A 22,462-nucleotide genomic window follows, 5' to 3' on the forward strand; every position below is an offset into this window, starting at 1 on the left:
ATTTATATTCCAAGAGCATGTGAGGGCAGGGAGATGATGAACAATAGCCAAACAAATTAACAAAATAAGTTCAGTTTCTGTTAAACATGTGAAGACAGTAAGAGAGAACAATAAGATAGTGAAGTTGGGTACTGGGAATGTGGGGGAGGGGTGGCCACTCCAGAATGGGTAGGCAGAAAAGGATGACATGGCTTTTGGGATGGAATCCAAATGGTGAGAAGATGCTATCCTTGTAGAAAGCTGGGGCAAACGCTGCAGGAGGAGTGAACAGCAGGTAGAAGCAAGGGCCCTGAGATGGGAGTACTTGGCGTGTTTGGCAACAGATTTGAGCTGAGTGAAAGAGGAGAGCACAGGAATGGAGGTTAGACAGGTGACCACTGACAGATCATGGAGGGCCGTGAACGTCATGATTGTTTAAATTGCTTTTAGAGTACAACGAAGGAGAGGTGTGCCGTGATCCATTGAACATTTTGGAACGGTCACTGCAGTTATGTGGAAAATAAGTTGCAGGGGTCAGAAGCGTACGCAGCGAGCCAAGTTAAGAGGCTTTTGCAGTAGTCGTGGAAGTCTTAGATTATAGTAGTGACAATGAGGTGAGGAGAAATGGATACATTCAAAATGTATTTTGGAATTCTTGTTGACAGAACTGGCTGATGTGAATTGGGTGTGGCAGATGACAGAAAGAGAGGAGTGGAGGATGAAGATTTTAGCTGGAATAATTCGGTTGTATTTCCATTTACTGAGATGGGGAAGACTGAGGAGAAAACGAGCTTATGGAGAATATTAAAAGTTCCATTTAGACTACGCTAAATTTGAAATAACAAGATCAAGTAGGCAGTTGAGTAAATAAAGAAGTCTGGAAGCCACTAGAGAGATCAAATGTGGAGATGTAATATGTGTTATTATATGAAGAAAGCAGATTATAAAACGTACCTATGATTCCACTTTTTTTTTGAAGTATATAAATAGAAAAATCTGGAAGGATACACTGTGTACCAAAGTATTATCCAAGAGGTGAGGTTATACATTTTCTTAAAAGTTTTTCTCATCTGTATTTTCTGCAGTAGCATGTATTACTTTGGTAATGTAAAAACAGTTTGATTTTAAAATTAAGATAATTGAAAAAATAAATGGAACAAAATTAAAGACTAAATGCTTTCTGTGAAAGAAGCACATACTAGCAAGTGGGAAATAAATATAGAAAATCCAACTTACTGATTCATCTTTGAAATTGGGAATTACTAACTGAAGTCCAAGGATAAACTTCAGTCTCTAAGATTGGAAGAAAAATAAGCGTGTATAAGTTTTTCTCAGTAGCGAATATGTCACTTGAAGCAGATTCTCTAAGGGATCTGTGACTTTTAAAAGGATAAAAATCATTGGCTCTGAATGGCCAGTTTTTCCATAAACCTTTCCATAAAAGGCATTAGACATGCATATCTATCTAAAAGTAATCATGGCCATTATCATAAGGGCAATTTTAAATTTTGCTTTTCTTTTGGTAAGTTGGCATCCATTTTGGGGGTGGGGAATGAGGGCTCTTCATCTTGCCTTTATTCACTTTTAGTTAAACTTTGTGAATTTTATAACATTTAAGAGTAGTATAATTCCATAAGCCTTTTTATGAAAAATAGTGGTCTTTTGCTCCCATCCTCCTCCCATTTTCCTTGCTTCACAAACATCGGCTTTCAACTCTGTTAAACAATTCTTGGTATTTACTTCCACATCGCCATATAATTATACGCGCACGTGCACACGCGCGCACACACACACACACACACATTTACTTTCATTTTTTTTTTTTTTAAGTTTAGGCATAGTGTTCACTTTCTACTATGGATTTATCTCTTCTTTCCACTATTCCTCACTTCCTATGCATCTTCCCTACCTCCTAGTCTCTCAGTATGATTATACCGTAATTTTGTTAGATTAATATTGAGTTTTTGCATCATGACTATATAAACACTATTCACAGGTGAGCCATGTAGAATATTGTGAATACCTTCCAAATTTTTTATTTGCCATGGATTAATAATTGTTTTGTTTGTTTTAGGTTTGTATGTACTTACTACTAATTCAATCCATACTCTGTTATTTGTTTAAATCTTCTTTCATCTCATTATGGTTAGATGCCTCAGATGTTTTATCAAATTTCATCATTTTGAAGAAATTTCTTCTGCTCCAATCTGGGATGGTTGCACTCCACAAATCAAGCACAGCTATCATCTTGGAGTCTCCCTTCATCATCTTCCTGGGGATATGTTTTGCCTCTCACCTCTGCCGGATTCCCTGTTTCCTGGATCCCATATTTTCCCCTGTCTTAATTTACGCCCTCATTTTTAATGGAACACATCCCAGCAAAGGGGTGCATAGGTGACAAATTTATTTTGAGATCTTGCATTGTTTGAAAATATGTTCAGCCTTCCTTCCTTCTTAATTGGCAGTTTGTATGGAAAAAGAATTCTACATTAGAAGTCATTACACTTAAGAATTTTGAAAGCGTTGTTATAAAATATTCAGACTTCTAGTGTTTTTGTTGAGAAATCCAAACCACTTCTGATTTTTGGTCTTTTTAAATGTGACCTTCCTCTCACCCCTGAGAGCTTTTAGGATTTTTTTTCTTCATCCCCCCCTCTTCTTAATTTTCATGATGATATGCCTGTTGTGCGTCTCTTTTAATCCATTGTGTTGAATTTTCAGTGGGCCCTTTCAGTCTAGAAATTCATGTTCTTCAGTTCTGGGGATTTTCTTGATTATTTTATTGATTTGCACCCTACTGTTTTCTCTTCATGTAACTTCTTTTCTGTGGGGGGTGTACTTCCTGGACTTGTCTTATGTTATCTGCCTTTGTTCAGGTATGGGTTGCCTTCCTTTGAAAAAAATTAATTGGATTGTGAATAGGATCATGGAGGAATTTACATGGGAATAGTTGAAGGAACTAGGCTTAGTTACCCTTTAAAACAGACCCATCTGATTTCTTCTGTTAAGGCCCAGGTAGTAAATATTTTAGGCTTTGCGAGCCATGTGGTCTCTATTATAACTACTCAACTCTGCTGTTGTAGCATGAAAACAGTCATAGATAAAACATAACAAGTGAGCATAGCTGTGTTTTAATAAAACTTTATTTACAAAAGCAGGCACCTGAGCCATAGTTTGCAGACCTTTATTCTAAAAGATACAGAGAGATAGATATTAGACTTGTTCTATCAAGGATTAAATTATAGTTTATAGATTTCCACTCACTGGAAGAATAAATTTCCTTATATAACTGTACAAAGATGGAATGTACTACCTTGGGAATTGTGAGTTTCATGATTTGATAGGTAAATTAAAAGAGAACAAGAATATTGCAGAAATAATGTCAGGTCCTTTTTTCCAGTTCTAAGAGTCTATGATTGTTATTTGTTTGGGAAATGCTGGTAATATTTTATACCCAAGTAATTACCTGTTTTGGGTAGTACAAGTTTTGATAAGAGGGTATTAACTTCAAAGAAGTTATGTTTTTCCAAAGTATCGTATCTGAATCATCTTTGCTAATATTAACAGTATTGCTGATATGTATGCTATTGGCTAAATAGTGGCTCATAAAATTAAAAACTGATAGAGAGGGTAAAATTAATGTGGCTATAACTATGTAATACTTGGTTGCCCCCCCTCCCCTTCTAGGATTAAACACTTTTTTCTGAATCTGATGACTCAAATAGCTTGGAACTAGATTGTTTGTAGAAAATGGAATCAGAACCCCAAACTATTTTCATTTGACCAACTATAGCTATGTTTATCTGAGTAAATTATCTGAGAAATATTCATTGCTGCCATTTTCAGAGCTCCAGGTCCACAGAAATTTTATAGGCAATCTATTAATACATTTGAAACTTAAATGTATAATATCCATATTGTTCTTCAGAGAAACCACCAGCACCATCACAAGTACAACTGATCAAAGCCACTACCAACTCTTTTCATGTCAAATGGGATGAAGTGCCTACAGTTGAGGGTTATCTTTTGCAGTTGAATACGGACTTGCCATACCAAGCTGCATCATCAGAATCTTCAGCAGCACCAAATATGCAAGGTAACAATAAGTTTCATGCTTAAAGCATGGATGCTCATATGTTTGTTTGTTTTTTAAAAGATACTACAGAAAAGTCTGTGAAATTGAATATGATGTTTCCTGCCTGGTAAATTACACACGTTGTGTTTCCACTCTGAAACTTGACTGTCTTACCATTATTATAGAATGGAACACATAGACATGTAGGGTCGAATGTTTCTTCTGCAGTTCATTTTGATGGACTTTCTTAATTTGACAAGCTACTCAGCTTAATAAATATTTCCGCTTTTTTCCAAAAGTGTTTTTAACTAACAGGCACTTGGAAAGTAAAAGCAAATTTAATTTTATATGTTCTTTCAGAAAGGATTTGAGTCAAATATTAAGCAAACTATTGAGAAAGCAGATGAACTTTGATAAAGATACTACCTTTTAAACCCTGAATATGTAACTTTTAAAAATATTTGATTGTAATATATTTTATTGAAGTTAATTTAGAGCATATCAGTCTGAACTTTCTCATTCCTACAGGAGTCAGGATGGACCCTCACAGACAAGGCAGTAATAGCATCGTTCCCAACAGTGTAAGTTAAAAATATTTAGGGTGGTAAATGAATGTTTATGGTTATAGTCCCATTTTTAAAAAAAATATTTTTAGCATATTACTCTAGGACAGGGATTCGATTCTCAACCCTGACTGCACATCAGAATCATCTCTGAGATTAAAAAACAAACACACAAACAGATTCCCAAGCCTTTCCCCAGATCTAGTAGCTGAAGCTATAGGATGATGCCCAGGAAGCTCTGGTTTTTAAGGAGTGCTTCGCAGATCATCGTGACAGCAGCCTGAATTAAGCACGCCTGGCCAAGAGATTGAAGTCTAGCCTCATTACACGTAGCATTAGAGGCTAATCCATCATAATTTATACTTACAGTTATCTTGAAATCTAGATTTTGACATTTCTAAATATCATGCATTCATTTTAAATTTGTAAAGATATTCATAATGAATTCATACTTCAAAAATGTATATGAAAAATATTTCTTTAGTACATATTTTGTGTACAAAAGACTATGAGCTGCTAAATTGAGCACCTGTGTGTGTGAGGTTATTTCTTGTTTATGAAGTGCTCCACACTAGGTATTTGTGGAGACTAATGAATAAGCTTACTAGGATTTGCACAGTTTTTATCTGGCAAACTGCTATCTACATTCACAGTAGACTCTTTTCGAGGGAAGGATGTAGGTATAGGCTGACATGTTCTAAACATGGGTGAGGACCAGTAATAAGCAGAAAAGGTTTATTATGTCAAGAAGGGTATGTAACAAGTAAAGCCCATGTTAATAGACTACACACACACACACACACACACACACACACACACACACACACAGAGTATTCCCCCCTTATTTTTATCTTCGGGGGTATATTCCAAGACCGCCTGTGGATGCCTGAAACCATGGACAGTAACAAACACTGTATGTACTGTTTTTTCCTATACATGCATACCTATGATACAGTTTAATTTATAAACGAGGCATAATAAGAGACTAGCAACAATAGCTAATAATAAAATAGAAAAATTGTAACAGTACACTTCATGAAGGGTATGTGAATGTGGTCCCTCCTTTCAGGGGATGCCTTGCTGAAGTCTTCGTATAGTCTCAATGCTTTCTGGCACAACATTGTCGTCAGGCAGAACACGTTTTCTGTTCATGTCTTCCACCCACACGTTTCAAGTCTTTTCCATCTTAACTAAGCATTTATTATGCACTCTGACCATACCTTTTTCAGTTTGAGGTACAACAGCAAAACTAGCATGAATTTCTTTTTCCTCCTTCATAATTTCACAGGTAGAAGATTTCTTCTTACTGTAGATCTTAGCAACCTTAGCATGTGATTTTTTAAATTTCTTTGTTAAGTCAGTAACTTTCACCTTTTCACTTAAAGGAAGCACTTTACGGCTTCTCTGTGGCACATCCAAATTGCCAGCATCACTACTCTTGCACTTTGGGGCCATTGTTAAGTAAAATAAGGGTTATTCGAACACAAGAACTGCAGTACCACAGCATTCGACTTGATAACCTACAAAGTGGCTAATGGGTAGGTCGCAGATAATAGCAGGGATACGCTGGACAAAGGGTTTATTCTCATCCAGGTGGGATGGAGTGGGACAGCACGAGATTTCATCATGCTACTCAGAACAGCATGCACTCATAGAACTTATGAATTGTTTATTGTTTATTTCTGGAATTTTCCATTTAATATTTTCGGTCCACAGTTGTGTGTGGGTAACTGAAGCCGCAGAAAGTGAAGCCATGGATAAGGGAGTGCGATACACACGTATGTTATATGTCAATTATATATGTTTTATGTATATATACGTATACTTACAAATTTAGATGGTACTGCAAGGTTTCTAATAAAGAGCAATAGTTTTCTACTTTGTCCCTCTTTGCTCATGATTATACCTCCCTAGAAACAACTACTTTCAACTATTTTAGCTTTCTTCTGGTAGCTACCTTTGTACTTTTAAATAAAATCCTAAAGCTGCTACTTCTTGACTTTCTAGTTTTAGACCAGTTGTCTTTAGTAATGGAAGATGAAGATTTGATGGTCTCTTAAAGTATTGCCATTTCCTTCCCTTCCCTTTTTCCACATCCTTTAAATATTTTCAGATGAATTTGATGTTTACATTATGATGATGACATGTTTACAGCTGAGCCACGTAATATACTATGAGCATTATTCCTTTTTCACATAACTTTTTGTTTTTCTTGGCATTGTTAACTACCTTACTTTTTCATTTGCTTAGTTTTCTTCTTGCCTATTATTAATTCATACTCAAATTATAAAACTCCTCTCAAAATATTCAAACATATAAGGTAGTGTTTTTTTTCTTCTTTCTTATTTTCCCCCTTGGAACCATCCCTCCTGAGCCCTCTGTATTGATGTTCTAGTCTTATTGGTTCTTCTCTAGGCTTATTATACAGCAGTCATCTTAGAACTTCCATTTGTTTCATATTAGGAATTTCTTTTATCTCTTTCCTGTGTAACAGCCCATGTTTCTTGATCTCATTTCTTTCTGTTTCTTGGTGTTTTCCCTTGTTTTGTTATAATACTCCCTCTAGTAGTTTCCTGAGAAAGGGTTTATGAAAGGTAAATGTAAAAATTTACATATCTGAAAATGCTTTTGTCTATTCACATTTGATTGGTAGCTTTGGCTGGGTTATAGAATTCTATATTAAAAACTTTTTCCTCAGAAATTTAAAGACATTTTCCTACTGTCTTTTAGCATTCAGTGTTGCTGTTGACAAGACTGATGCCACTTGGATTCCTGATCATTTATATGCAACCTATTTTTTTTCTTTTTATCCCCAGTATTCTGAAATTTCAACAGGGAAGTGCCTATGTCTTCATTCATTGTGCTGTGTGCTCAGCAGACCCCATCATTCTGGAAACTCATGGCTTTCATTACTGATTATTTCTTCCCTCCATTTTCTCTCTTATTTTTAAGCTACTGATAGTTATTGAATGATAATTCATTTCTTTTGCACTAATCCTCTGATTTTACTTTTTACTTCCTATCTTTCTATTCTGCTTTCTGAAGAACTTCATTTATGTTATAAATCTTCTGTCCAATTCCTAAGTATAGTTCAACCACATATTTAATTCCTAAAAGCTTGATCTTATTCTTTATTTCTTTTATAGCATCTTATTCTTGCTTTATAAGTACATCTTCCTTTATCTCTTTAAGAATTATGCTTTTAAAAATTTTTGGAATTATATTCTGTTCTCAGCAATATTTCTTTTTTTCAAGCTCCTTTTTTAAAAATTTTTTTGGTCTTGGACTTTCATATTAGAGGCTGTTTTGGAATGCCTAGTGATGCTTGGCTGTCCTTTCATGTTTAAAGTGGGACATTAAAAGGAGCTTGGAAGATGTCTTAGTCCATTCAGGCTGCTGTAACAAAATGCAATAGACTGTGTGGCTCATAAACAACATAAATTTATTTCTCGCATTTCTGGAGGCCAGCAGTCTGAGATCAGGGTGCCTGCGTGGTCAAGTTCTGGTGAGGACCCTCTTCCAGGTTTCAGACTGCCAACTTCTCATGGTATCCTCACATGGTGGAAGAGGCAAAGGAGTTTTCTCGGGCCGCTTTTATAAGGGCACTAATTACCCCCACCCCCACCCCAATACCATCACCTGGGGGGTTAGGTTTCAACATATGAATTTGTGGGGGGGACACAAACATTCAGACCATAGTAGAAGATCTATGCATATGGGCATGGCTTGTTGATTAGTAGACCTTAACAAAAGTAATTGGATGGGGGAATCCACAAATATCAGTATCTGTGGGTCTTTTCTCTTGGCCAGTGAGTTTCCCCTGAGAATTCCCCAAACTTTTGCCTAAGGGTTGTAAGACTGGCTGTCAGTATTCTGGGAGCTTAGCAAGGGAATGTGGAGGTGGGTGGTATCTCTGTGTTCAGCTTGCAGACTTTCACTTAATCCTCATTGTCAGTAGGGTGTCTGGCGTCCAGCCTCCCCTGAGGGACACTGTAGCACAGTCCAGAGCCTCACATGTCAACCTTTCTTCCTGTTTCCCATCTTCAGTTAGAATGGGAGAGAGGAATTTGTCTGCTTTTGTGTGCTGGAAGAGCAGAGCTGGGGTCTTCTGTATGATGGTCCTCAGGTATTTACTTGCATTCTGCATCTCAGCCTCCAAAGAACCTGATGCCTCCAATTCCCAAGCCTTTCTGGGCTGTACGGCACAAACAGTTTGCCTCTAAGTCACTTTCTACCCACAGGCGCTTAGCTTTCAGCTTTTTCTGCTTTATATCTTCTTACCTACTGTTGTCTTTTCTCCCATTCTGTTTTTGTATAAGTACGTGTACCTTTATACTTAAAAAAAAAAAAATCCTTTGTGATTGTTTGAGTTGGGTGTTGGAGGAATCTCCTGAACATATGTGTTTAATCTATTATGTTTAACCAAAAATCTCAGGGCTTATTTATTCACAACTTAAAAAATTCTAGTTAGACTGGGTGTCTGATTTTTCAGCAAAGAGCACATTAGAGACACTATAACGTGGAGACTTTAGAGTGAAATAAACCTAGGTTCAAATTCTAGCTTTGCTGCTTATTGGCTGCCAGACTGTGGGTAGATTATTTAAGATCTCTGAGTCTCATTTTTTTCATGTATAAGCAAAGGGCCATATTATCCAACTTATAGCATTCCTGTAAAGATTAATTGAAATGCAGACTTTATAAATATGTGTCACAATGCCTGTCACATAGTATAATGCTCCCTGATGGTTACGGCTGTCATCATCCTTTATTAAAGTAGTACCATCACTATTAATTGGAAGAGATGTACAGGGCACGTTATGGACAAGCCTCCTTAGAGCTGTGAGATGTAATTCACAATATAGTTATAATTGACAGTGAAGGTGGAAACAGGAAAGTAGCAAAAAACAGGTAACTGAAAAGGAGCAGCAGTATAGGGGGATTTGAATGAAGCCAGATCTCTTTAATGGTTCAGTAGACCTACAGGTATTGCTATATAATAACTGATGTTCACACTGATGACTTGAAATATCAAAAAGTTTAAATGTGTTCATTATAGTGTGCTTAAGAAGGCAAAGAAAATATAATTAGGGGAGAAGGTCCAAGATGGCGGATTAGGTAAATGCTATACCTACTGCATCCCAGGATCACACCATAATTACAAATAATGATAGAACAATCAACCTCAAGAACATCTGAAGACTAGCTGAACAGAACCCCTATAACTAAGGATATAAAGAAGAGGCCACATCGAGACTGAAAAGAAAAAAAAAAGAAAATATAATTAGGAAGACTTCTATCTAAAATGCTTAATGGTAAAGCATGTTAATATATGTATATGTATTAAATCTTGATATCCATATGGAAAACTCAGTTAAACAGAATAATGTATTTGCTTGAAGGTTCTGGATCACTGAGATTTTACTTTAGGAGTCATCAGACCTGTAGTATACATGTCTGACCTTGTTAAGAAAATTTGACCAGAATGTTAAACTCAGTAGCTTTGATGTTGTAGCCTATATTACGTACGTATTTACTTGAATACTAACTGCAACTTACTAAAATGTAGATTTTTTCCATCAAAATATATCCTCCCTTTTCCCCTTCAGAACTGATCTTTTGAGAATGGAGATTAAGTGAAAAGAAATTGTTTTCTTAAGCTATTATAAAATTTAAAGAATCCTATACAAATTAAGAATATAAACTATGTCGTATTTTGCAACAAAAGCATTAGATTGTAAATTATTTTGCTTATTTTTACATGTATTTCTATTTAATTGAATGTTGCTTGCTACAATAAACTATTTTATTTCTTCTAGATCAGTGATACAATGAACAGTGCAAAAATTGAACATACAGCTATGAAAGGAACTTCAGTGAAAAACAAACCAGATCTCAAAGCATCAACTGATTCTAATGCCATTTTCCATTCATCTTTGGCAGCTAATGTTTCTAATCATAATAGTTGTGTGGTGGATATGCTAAGGAAAAATGAAGGTATAAAGACAGCGTTTTAAATAAAGTTAAAGCTTTTTATAATAATGGTAGGGAATTTTAGTCTTTGAAAAAGTAAATGTGGCGCATCATGGACTCTCAAATGTGAGTGAATGGCTACCCAGTCTCAGGTTAACATAAGGAGATTGGGCTTTTTCTCTGCAGGTCAGAGTAGCTGGTATTTCAAGAGTGGATGAGTGACATGATTAGGTTTTGTTTTTCATGCAGTATGCCCTGTAACCTCACTGTCTAGAAGAACTATAATAGGAAATGATTGGGAGATTTGTTAGGGGGTTCTTTTAGGACTCCAAGAGATGCACAGAGACTAAAGCAGTGGGTGGGACAGACAGAAGAGAATACAGGTCAGATTTTTAGAAAGTAACATCTATTAGACTGGGAAATTGGTTGGATATGAGAAATAAAAATGAGTTGCACATGGCTCCAGCTTTTTGGGTTGGACATCCAATGGATGATGATACTCTTTATCAAGATAGGAAATACAGGAGCAAGAACAAATTTGGGGGAAAAAAGATAGGTTCAGCTTTGAATTTACTGTTTTTGAGGCACTTGAGGAATATATTGGTCAAGATTTCTAATGGGCAGTTGGATACTTAAGTCTGGAGTTGAGGACGCAGTTGTTGGCTGGAAGTATAAATTTAGACGTTAACAGTATCTAAACTGTGAGCTTCACAAGAACAGGGACCTTGTCTGACCTGTTCACTGCTGGATTCCCAGCACCTGGCACAATGCCTAGGACATGTGTATGATTCATGAATGGTAGTTAAAACAGGGAAAATATGTAAAGGGAGAAAAGAAAAGGCTTAAGAACACCTGCATTTAAAGAGTCATTTGAAGAAGAGAAGCCAGCTAAAGGGATTGAAAAGGGGTTCCTAGAAGGTTAGGAAAAGAACCAAAACGATTGGTATCATTTTTTCCTCCTCTATAGTGGGCATCACAGTTTGTGACTAGTGTACACATGTCTCTGTCTACTACCTGACTATAAGTTCATTAAGATATGGACCATATCTGCTTTGTTTCACCATTATAGAAACAAGTACAGTGTCTGGTAGATAGCAAATCGTCAGTATCATGGAATTAATGAATGTAAGTCATAGAAAGAAACTGCTGCAAAAAGGAGTATGTGGTCAGCATAGTTTATATTGCAGAAAGGTGAGGTAAATGAAAATTGAAAAGTATCCCCTAGAAATCATCAACATCTGCCAGAGCCATTTCTTTAACGTACATAGTGTGCTAGAAACCAAATTTGGGGAGGTCAGAGAAGTAGAGACTGCTCTGAAGGGAATTAGTGAGGGGAAATGGTGCTGAGAAGACTTGTGCGGTCAAGGAAGATGCGTGTTTGTTTGCTTGAGAGACTTGATAATGTTTATAGACTGAGGGCCAAAAACTGCTAAAGGGAAAGAATCTGAAAATTCTGAAGAGAAAGGAATAATTGATGAGACGGTCCCAAAATATGGGGGAGGAATCGGAGCACAGGAGGATCGATTGAACTTCCTTAGGAGAGAGGTGGGCTCATCCTCTGAAATGGAAGAGAAGATGGAGAGGATGGGCACAGTGATAAACATCTTTCTAGTTTACGACAGGAGAAGGCAGAAAATTGATGGTATTCATCCCTGAAGACCTCAATAATTTTCCCCTAAAATGGGAGGCAAGGCCATCTGATGTATAACTTAGAGTTTGAGAACAGTGATTCAGTGTTCAGAATGGAAGAGGGAGCTGAGGAGTGGGACATCCGTTTTGGACATAACACACTTGATTTTTCTAAACATTTTATGCCTAAGGGTTAATTCATACAAATGACATTTGTGGTGCTCATGTTTACGATTTTAAAATTGAAAATTACCACAAATTGTGTAACAAGAACTGTAAGATACACCAATTATCTGCAAGTATTATATTAATAATTAATCATTTCCTTTTAATTTTAGGTCCTCACACTTCAGCAAATATAGGTGTTCTAAGTAGTTGCCTGGACTTAAGAACAGTAATCCCTGAAAGTTCTGTATCCAGTACTGTTTCCAGCCCACAAACTATGGTAACCGAGCAGACCATTAAAACTGAATCATCCAGTACAAATGGGGCAGTTGTTAACGATGAAACTTCACTAACAACATTCAGTACCAAATCTGAAGGTTTGAAATGTGTTTCACATACTGTCTTTTGCACCATTTTTGTATATAAATTCATCAAACTTGTTTTAAATGGGAATGGCATTTCATCTTGGATTGAATTATATATAAACGTAAAAAGCATTTCAGTTAAAATCATTATCTAATATACTCTCTGTTGCCTTACATAAAATGTTTAAATCAGCACACACAGTCAAATACAATATCGTGAATATATTCGGCAATTTTTTTTCCTTAGAAAAGATTACCTCTCAACTATAGAGTAACAGTTCTATTGATTTCTGATTTTGTAAATTCTCATTTTTTTGCAGTAGGAATTGTGCTTCATCTTTGGTAAACATTCTCTGAAGTTCTAGCTAGTTATTAAATCTTTGAAAAATGAACTTGGTGAATTACTTTGAGTTAGAGGGTACATAATTCTAATTATTGTGCTTTTCTCCCTCTGACTATTTTTGTATATTTATAAATTATATTTTAATATGTCTATTTGAAAGCGATTACGTAAGTCTTATCTGATGAATTGTTTAATTTTTAGTTGATGAAACATGTGCACTGCCTGCAACTAAGATCAGCCGTGTAGAGGCGCATCCTGCAGCAATGCCATTTTCTGTAAGTATGTGACCTGGAGATGATGTATTTACAGCTGGTTAAATATGCTTTAAGTGCTGAGCAACTGCACCAGAAATTCACAGAAAGATTTTTGGGTCTCCTCTAGTAATGATCTGACATGGAGTGAGAAATGAAGGGTTGAATGGGAAAATGTGCACAGTATAATATTAAGTGAAAAAAGCTGGATAAAAAATAATATATAGACATATACTGTGGTCCCAATTTTATTAAAAAATGCAACCAATACATACATTCATACTCTTAAATGAGTCGGCACACATCCACACTACAATGCTTTATGACTTTTTCCAAGTTGTGGGGCCACAGATAATTTTTACTTTCTTCTTTGTTCTTTCAATATTTTTCTATAATGAAATGTGTTACTTTCACAATCAGAAATGTGTTTATGTATATATGTGTATATGTAAATTAAATTAATGTATATATGTGTGTATGTAAATTAAATTAAATTAATGGTTTTAATTAATGGCTCTTTTGCTAGCTACTTAATACAACAACAAATATTGCGATATTGAATTAGACATTCCTGTAGGATAGCCCAGCATTCTCTGACATTGGGTTGTTTTATGGAAAGCCAGAACTGGTCTGCATGGCACCAAACTAAAAATGATAGGAATGTGCCTCACAAATATACCAACATTGTCTTAATTAGATAAATATGAGGACAATACATGTTTGTGTGCATGTGTGTGTACATACTTTTAAATTTATTTTTAAATTGTCAGTCATTCAACTTTGTTGCTATGAGCGGGAGTTTTTATTTTACCTAATATTTACTTTTTAGTGTCTTCAAAAATGTTTATAGTTTTAGTTTTCTTTCAATAATGATTTTATGGAATTTGATCATACATTTACCTTCATCAGAATGTTAAGTCTTAGTGTTCTTATACTCTTCTCAGAAGAATTATTAAAATGAATTTTTTTCTCTTAAATCTATTTTGTAATGCATCAGCCAGAATGATATTTGTTATTTCAATTGGAGCCAGTTGTTTTATAAAAGTTGTTAAAGAGAGTTTTTACAACTTAATCAAAGCTACTCCTCATTTTAACCTTAAAGACACCTAGTTAGCTCACTTTGTCATGTGTGATAGCCTAAGCAACAAATAATGTGAATTATGAGCATGTACCTTTGCTGTTATATATTTAAGACAGAAATAAATAACTAAAGTGCACATTTGTTTTGAGCTTCTGGAAACAGTGTCTCATTTATAAAGAAGATGGCTTAAAAAGGTTAGTTCCAGGGATAAGTATAATTCACTTATCACTAAAAGTAGCTTAAGGTAGAGGAAGTTTGTTTTAAAGCAAGGTAAAAAAATGTAAAACTGTTTAATCTGCTCCTCTTTAGTATAATACTAAAGTATACTTAAACTGCATTTTAGTTTTGAACATTTTTTCTCCTTTTAGGTTTGGAGAATCACAGGTATTTCAAGTGTAAAGATCACTGAGTTTCTGCTAGTTGTTTTTGAATCTAGAAATAAGCCAGTTTGGAATGAATTTTTTCTTATGTGCTCTTTTTGGAGCAAGTTGTAATGTCACACTAAAGGGATTATATTTCCTGAGAGAGTCTCTGAAATGACAATGTTCTATAAAACAGCTGGCATTTTAACATATCACTGATTGAAAAGCATGCTAACTCCAACTACGTTGGTAGTCCAGAGCTACTGACTTGGACAGTGCCTGTCACTCCCTGTGTTTGCATTGGCGTCCCTGTTTCACTATCAGTTGACCTAATCTGTTAAGAGTTTATTTACTTATGAGCTATTAATGTTGTGGTGTTTACCCATATATTTACTTGTAGATCACTGCATGGATTTATTAAATCTTAAAATTTCTTGTATGCTCAGTAAAGAGTCTTCATAAATTTATCTTTCTCTGAAATTAGAAAGAGACTCCTTCAAATCCAGTGGCCACAATGAAAGCGGGAGAACGGCAGTGGTGTGATGTAGGAATTTTTAAAAATAATACAGCTTTGGTGAGCCAATTTTATTTGCTGCCAAAAGGGAAACAAAGCATCTCAAAGGTAGCTATTGATATATTTTCTTTGCTATGAGTTATAAGCCTCACGAATGAGATTCCTTTATAACCTTGATTGAAGTCTCTTGTGTGCGTGAAATTGGGATCTGTTCACAATCTATAATTTAGAATTCTATGTATGCAGTTATCTTGTATTCTTTTTTAAAGGCTCTTTTTGTAGACTATATCACAAGAAGGTCATAAATAACATAGTCTGGCCAGTACAGATAAGGATTTTTTGAAATATCTCTAATTTTGTTACTTGATGTGTTTAGAGAATAGAACTTTTTTTTTACTGAGAATTTTTATTATTTCTGATTTCCCAACTTAAAAAATTCAAAAGCTGCTGTGGGCTGTTGAATATCATCTAATTTTCCCTTGATTCAGAAGTCCCTTAAAGAGGACCCCAAATGTATAAGTGAGATATTAGCCCTCTAAGAATTGTGATACAGGTAACAGCCCCAAAGCATATTGAACTAATCTTTTTCTGGAATGGAGAATTTCAGAGAGAGAATTGCCAAGGAAATAGATATTCAGTTTGAATCTCCCAAAGAGTTACACAAATGGAGAATATATCATTTATCATTATATTTTAGTTTCTCTAATATTACTTCTGGTGTCCTTTTTCATATTGAATTCTTCCAATTCTTGAAAAAAATAGAAATCCTGGTTAATAATTTGATAGTATTATGCCTAATGAAATTTCTGGCTATAGTTTGATTTCATGTAAGGAAATATCCATATCTAAGGTCCTAGTAGCTACCTTTTTCCCCCAAAAGATAAAAAGAGCATAAAATCTAGAACCAGTAAACTTGGTTTGAATCATTAGCTCCAGCACTCACCAGAGTGACCTTGGACAGATCATTCGTTTAACCTCTCTGAGACTCAGTTTCCTCATCTAAAAATGGAGATGACACAACTCCCTTAAAAAGGGGGTCAAATATATGGTAACTGAAGGAGATTTGACTTTGGGTGGTGAACACACAATGCAATATGTAGGTGATGTATTATAGAATTGTACACTTGCAGCCTATGTACTTTTATTAACTAATGTCACCTCAACAAATTTAATAAAAAATAAAAGTAATGGGATGATACTTGTGCTACATGTTTCACAGAGGTGTAGTAAGAGTGTGGGAGAACATGTAAAAATTGTTAGAAAGTTGTAAATGTTATAATCTTCCTACTCAGAGTATGCAGTCCAGTTGTTTAATTTAACATTTATTCAGCATGGAGATGAGATGGTTGTTACTTCGTTTATAGTGGTAGTTAATTTTTTTCTACGTTCATACTCTTCATGTGCAGAATACCCTTAATCGCTTTTTGTAATCAGTGATTCTCAACTGGAAAAGGCACTTTTCCTCTGAATAAGAATCACCGATTTGTGGGCTTGGTTGCTTTTGTATTGGAGGGCTCATTCCAGCTGTGAAAAGAGAGAAATAAATGTGAACTAGAACCTTAAAACATAATTCTTTAAAAGTTTCATTTAATTAAAAATAATTCATTGAACCTTTTCTTTACTTTTGCATGTATTGCATTTAGATAGGAAATGCAGACGTCCCTGACTACAGTTTACTTAAGAAACAAGATCTTGTTCCAGGCACAGGATACAGATTCAGGGTTGCTGCTATCAATGGTTGTGGAATAGGCCCTTTCAGCAAAATCAGTGAATTTAAAACTTGTATTCCTGGTTTTCCTGGAGCTCCTTCTGCAGTCAGAATTTCAAAGGTAAGATGTCCGGTCAAGACTTGGTCATTTCAATTATGTGAAACTTTGTACATGAAATAAAACTGCCAGTTTAGAGATTCTTATTAGTGTCTGATGAAATGATGTTGATTTATGAGGATAGACTGGTTTAGATTGGAGACCCAGCTTTGGCATTTTAGACTGGAAGTTTTGTGTGTTTTTTAATCAGGATGTTGGTGTTATCAGGTTAACTCTCAGACTATTCTAACTTTTTATTGTAAGGCTCTTCATTTTATTCCTGAATATTTTGGGGGGGGGGACCCCTCCGGATCTGGAGATCCTTGGTTTTCAGGTTGTTTTTTATTTGAATTGTATTTTGTAAAAATTTCTTTCAACTTTCTCTGCACTATCTAGAACTCTACAGTCAAATATTGGACCTCCTAAATTAATCCTTGGAGTTCTTTTTTTTTCATCTTTCAAAAAAAAAGGCAATGAGAGATACCTAAAAGAGGTGGATTAAAAATTTAAAATATGTTCTTTGCTGATCACACAATATTTTAAGGACCAAATTTCAAGCAGAATTATAGCATCCAAATTAGAGAAAGTCAGGGAAATCTGGTATGCTTCTTAATATTATTTTGTTCTTGTTTATGGAACCAAAAAGTTTGTGCTGGAGAATTTTAATAGACTATATGAAATTTGATTGTATTTTATCCTATGGTCCTGCCCCCCCTTAGAAAAGAAAAAGTCTGCTTTCAAGTAAGAAAAATCTCTTTCTTGGGATAATACAGGCAGATATTTAAACCTATTTATGTTGAAAAGTGGGCATGAGGGCCGGCCGGGTGGCTCAGGTGATTAGAGCACAGTGCTCCTAAAGCCGAGGTCGCAGGTTCGATTCCCACATGGGCCAGTAAGCTGCGCCCTCTACAGCTAAGATTGTGAACAACAGCTCTCCCTGGAGCTGGGTGGCCATGAATAGCTGGAGCTTGGCTGCGTCAGGCTGCTGTGTGCTGCCAGTGGCCAGCGTGTATGGCCCACAACCATCGTGGGCACCTGTGTGGTGTCGACCATGACTGGTGACCAACTGCCTCAGCCTTGGGAAGTGCAAGGCTCATATACCATCATGGGTCAGGGAGCTGTGTCATACACAACTAGACTGAGAAACAATGACTTGAACCAGAGTGGGGGGGAGGCAGAAGAAAGAGGGGAAAAAAAAGAAAAGCAGGCATGAATTAAACATTGCAGATCCAATTAAGGTAGGTTTTTTAAAACTCAACAATAAAAGTTCGAACATCTAATGCAATCACCACGGCAAAAAGCATCATTTTGTGTTCTAAAGATAGACTCAATATAATTGATATGAGAGAAAACTTGAGAACCTTTACCTGTTTGTTTGTTTTTTCTTCCCTCTCTCCAAGAATGTTGAGGGTATCCATCTTTCCTGGGAACCTCCCACTTCACCTTCTGGAAATATTTTGGAATATTCAGCCTACTTGGCAATTCGCACAGCACAAATACAAGATAATCCAAGTCAACTTGTATTTATGAGGATTTATTGTGGTCTTAAGACATCATGTATAGTAACTGCTGGGCAGCTTGCAAATGCACATATTGATTATACATCCAGACCTGCCATTGTGTTCAGGATATCAGCAAAGAATGAAAAGGGATATGGACCAGCTACACAAGTTCGATGGCTTCAAGGTAACAATAAAAAAGCACCTTTAAATTGAATTTTTTTTTTACTAAAGCTATTGTGATTATGATTATTTATTAGTAACTGGTTATGAAGATTTGTCATTTAAAAGAGTATTCTTTGTATTTCTAGTAGTTATGAATTTGACTTTGTAAGTTGTTCTTAAAATGTATTTGCTCAACTCTAGATCCAAATAAAAATAGGAAAGAAGCAAAGACTCTCTGAAAAGTAGTATATGGATTCTTCCTTATAGTTATAGCATTTTTATCAAGGAAAATTGTAAAATTAAGGTAAAAGCTGGGCGGCTTTATTACTCCAATATCTTTTATAAAGGCCATGTCACTCAGTCATCCTCGAGTTATTGACATGATTCTAGTAACTGGCGTTTGTACACTGTGTTGTCTTATAGAGTGAATGTTCTCTACGTTGTAAAGGCCCTGACTTTGAGTACTCACTTCCTGTACCTGTATTCTGTATGAGCAGTGGTCCTCTTATAACCATCTTCTACTGAATAATATTTGTGATACTAATTTTAGCAGCTATTTGATTTCTTTATCTACAGTTAGCACAGAGCTTAAAAAATTAAAAAAGAAAGAAAGAGGCAAGTTCAGAAACTCTGCTTTTGAATTTTCATTATCTTCCAAGAATCATGGCAAAATACAAAAAGAATAATGGGTCTTCTTGATTCATACCAGGGTGATATATTGGAATATATTTTTGGCCAAAGCACTTAACTTCTCTGGCCCTCAATTTCCTCATTACATGAGGGAGTTAAAAGAATTTACCTTTAAGGTCCCTTTTAGCACTTAAATTCTGTATTTTCATCAGAGTGAAGTATATTCTTGGGCATTTTAACATCTGTCTTCATGGCCCATCTTTGCTTTAGCTGAAATTGAAACATTCATAATTTAAGATTCAAAATTAAAGTATGTGTCCCCCTTATTGCAGAAAGAAAGAAGCACCTTAAAGGACACAAATTTTCAAAGTGTTTTAAACATTTGTAAAATTTTTGTAAATGCTCTAAATGTTTTATTTTTGCATTGTTTTTACCTCAAAATTGTATAAACTTTTTTACAACTGAGATATAAGCATTAGATAGTATACTCAGGTTCCATTACAACCTTAAAGATGCAGATAGGCATTATGGATACTCTGCTACACATAACCTGTTTTAAACCTTTTAGGAATTTCATGGTTTCACTGTCTGTTCAAATCGGGAATGGATATACAGAGCAATAATGGCAGAAAAGATATTTCAAACTAAGAGCTGCAGTAACTGCAGGGGCACAGGTCTATCTTTTTTATACCTTGTAATCTTATGCCAGTTTAGGTTGACTGAGTACCTATGTCCTCAAACTTCATGTGTAATATTCCCAGAAAAGATGGATTTAATTTTGCAGAACGGATATATATGTATGTTCCAGTTACTAATTTAAAGTGTATAGAATATTTTAATATATAATTTTTGTAAAGAACTGGGATTTTTATACTACAGTATTTGTAATTAATGTGTCTCACTAATTAAGTTTCTCAAAAAAGATATGCAAACTGTTAGACACATAATGAGTGATTTCCAAACTCTAAAGGTAAAATAAATGCACTACTATGGTGATGTTAGAATACCGTTTTTTGTGGCTGTATGAATTCTTAATCTTTAAATGTACTTTACAATCATTGTTTACAAGGAGCTTCTCTGGTTTGTTATCCCAGCACCTCCCTTGGTGAGAGCTTCATTCTGCATTTGTTTAACTCATATGCTTTTGCTTTTGGCATATGCTTGCTTTTTTGCACTAGTAGAATTTTAACTTACCTCATTATTATGTTTGTAATCATTTGAATATCTTCCATATGTCTGATATAGTCTAAAGAAATACTTAACCAAAGTTAAATAAAATAAATGGTAAGCAGTTTTGCACATGTAAAATGCTAGGGTTTGTTGTGTATATGTGTGTGTTTAGTGATAAAAAGAGTAAGAATGGAAAGTTATAGTAAGTATATGTTTCAAGTCCAATTATTTTAATGATCTACTTGCTTTCGTAGAAAAAGTTCTGGCTTTTAACCCCTTATTCTCTACATTAATTAACAATTTGCATCTTGAAGCACTTCTTTTAATGACAAAGAATAAGTTGACTTTAAACAAAGAATAGAGTATTTGAGTGTGCACATTTATACCTATTTAGTATTGGGTTTAGTTTGCTTAAATGCCTCTACTGTTCTAGACCAGGAGGTGAGTATGGACCTGTGGTTCTAACATGTCTTATTTTCTAGAGAGAAAGGCAGTCTTTCTCTGCCAAGGGATTTGTTGAAATAACTAATGTTTTTACTTTGAGAATTAGGTCAGATTCTGTTATCGTTTTTTTGGTATTTGTACATTAAGTACTAGTCACATATATCTCTCTGATAAGTGATTGCTGACTGAAAGATGCTGTTGAGAAATCTCTTTGGTTTTGGCATTAATAGTTAATAAGAGATCTTTGAGCTGTGTATTCGTGACCAGAATGGATTGGGGTAAATAATAACAAAAGTGCATTTAGCTTCTTACGATTGGCACGTTTCTAAGTGAAGACTTTTTTAAGTAGCAGTGGGCTTTATTTTGCAGATATCATAAGAGGATTTGCACTGAGTTAAATTACTTTCTTTACTCCTCCAGCTGGGTAAGCAATTCAGATGTACAAGTCTTTATGCCACAGTCCTCTTCCTGGGCTCTGCAACTTTGGTTCACTTATGTAGTAAAACGATTTTGACGTTGCATGCTCTTAGAATTATGTTTTCTAAAATAATTGTATTGACTTCATTTTAATTTAGTAAACTGTTTTGCCAATTTAAGTAGCGATAGGGTATTTCTTTTTCATCTGCATTTTTTTTTTAAATGGAAATAATCTGATTGCATGTATGCGGCCCCTGCCCCATAACCCAATTACATAAATATAATCATCTATAAGAAGGTGAAACTGCTGATCCATTATTTTAAAGACTTGTAGACTAGCAAAGGTTTATTCTGGTTAGAGATATGGTCTACTATAACTAAAGATATGTTTTAAAATTGCAATACTTGTAGCATAAAAATAATTTGTAACATTGAATATGAATACATTATTAGTATTTAAAATTATTGCAGTCATCTGGTCATAAATGAAGTAGATTGCAAAAATAGACTTGGTCTTTGGCCATTTAAGGTATAACTGACACTTATGTTTCCCAAGGCTGATTTTAGGCAGTTTTATGTATTGTGTACCAATGATATGTAAAATAAAGTACCTTTTCTACTATAACCAATTATAGGTGTTATTTATTTTGAACTATATGAAAGAAAAGTTAGTAATGGCAGAGTAAATCTCTAGAAATGTTGATTTTATATCGTTCACTTAAAATAATATAGGCAGTTTCATAAAGAGTGAATTGTGTCTAAAAACTTGTTTTTAAATTCATACATTATGTTTGGGAGTCATTTTCTTATAGAAATGTAAAGCCTAACCTTTACTGTAGCTGAACTAGTATGCTTGAAAGTAAAAAGGCAAGTGGCTCCAAAACACAGTCTAAACTTGTTGTCACCTCTTTTTTGTCTTCTATTTACTCTTTACATTTTTTAAAAATTATAGTATAGTTGGCATACAATATTATATTAGTTTCAGGTATATGATATAGTGATTCAACATTTATCATACCTTATGATTGGATCACC

The 22,462-nt window shown here is 35.0% G+C and overlaps 1 protein-coding gene across 1 annotated transcript in view; it reads left to right on the top strand.

Moving 5' to 3' along the window:
• The window catches only part of HCFC2 (host cell factor C2), a 38,545-nt gene extending 16,489 nt beyond the window's left edge, over positions 1-22,056 (top strand). The window contains exons 8-15 of the mRNA XM_019728477.2: positions 3,908-4,075; positions 4,583-4,635; positions 10,434-10,611; positions 12,555-12,758; positions 13,291-13,364; positions 15,268-15,405; positions 16,941-17,126; positions 18,503-22,056. Of these exons, the coding sequence (XP_019584036.1) occupies positions 3,908-4,075; positions 4,583-4,635; positions 10,434-10,611; positions 12,555-12,758; positions 13,291-13,364; positions 15,268-15,405; positions 16,941-17,126; positions 18,503-18,817 (1,316 nt within the window). The 3' untranslated portion in view covers positions 18,818-22,056. The remainder of the gene's footprint in view (positions 1-3,907; positions 4,076-4,582; positions 4,636-10,433; positions 10,612-12,554; positions 12,759-13,290; positions 13,365-15,267; positions 15,406-16,940; positions 17,127-18,502) is intronic.
• Positions 22,057-22,462: the final 406 nt, after the last annotated feature.

This window comes from Rhinolophus sinicus, linkage group LG02 (assembly GCF_036562045.2).
Source record: "Rhinolophus sinicus isolate RSC01 linkage group LG02, ASM3656204v1, whole genome shotgun sequence".
Taxonomy (NCBI): Eukaryota; Metazoa; Chordata; class Mammalia; order Chiroptera; family Rhinolophidae; genus Rhinolophus; species Rhinolophus sinicus.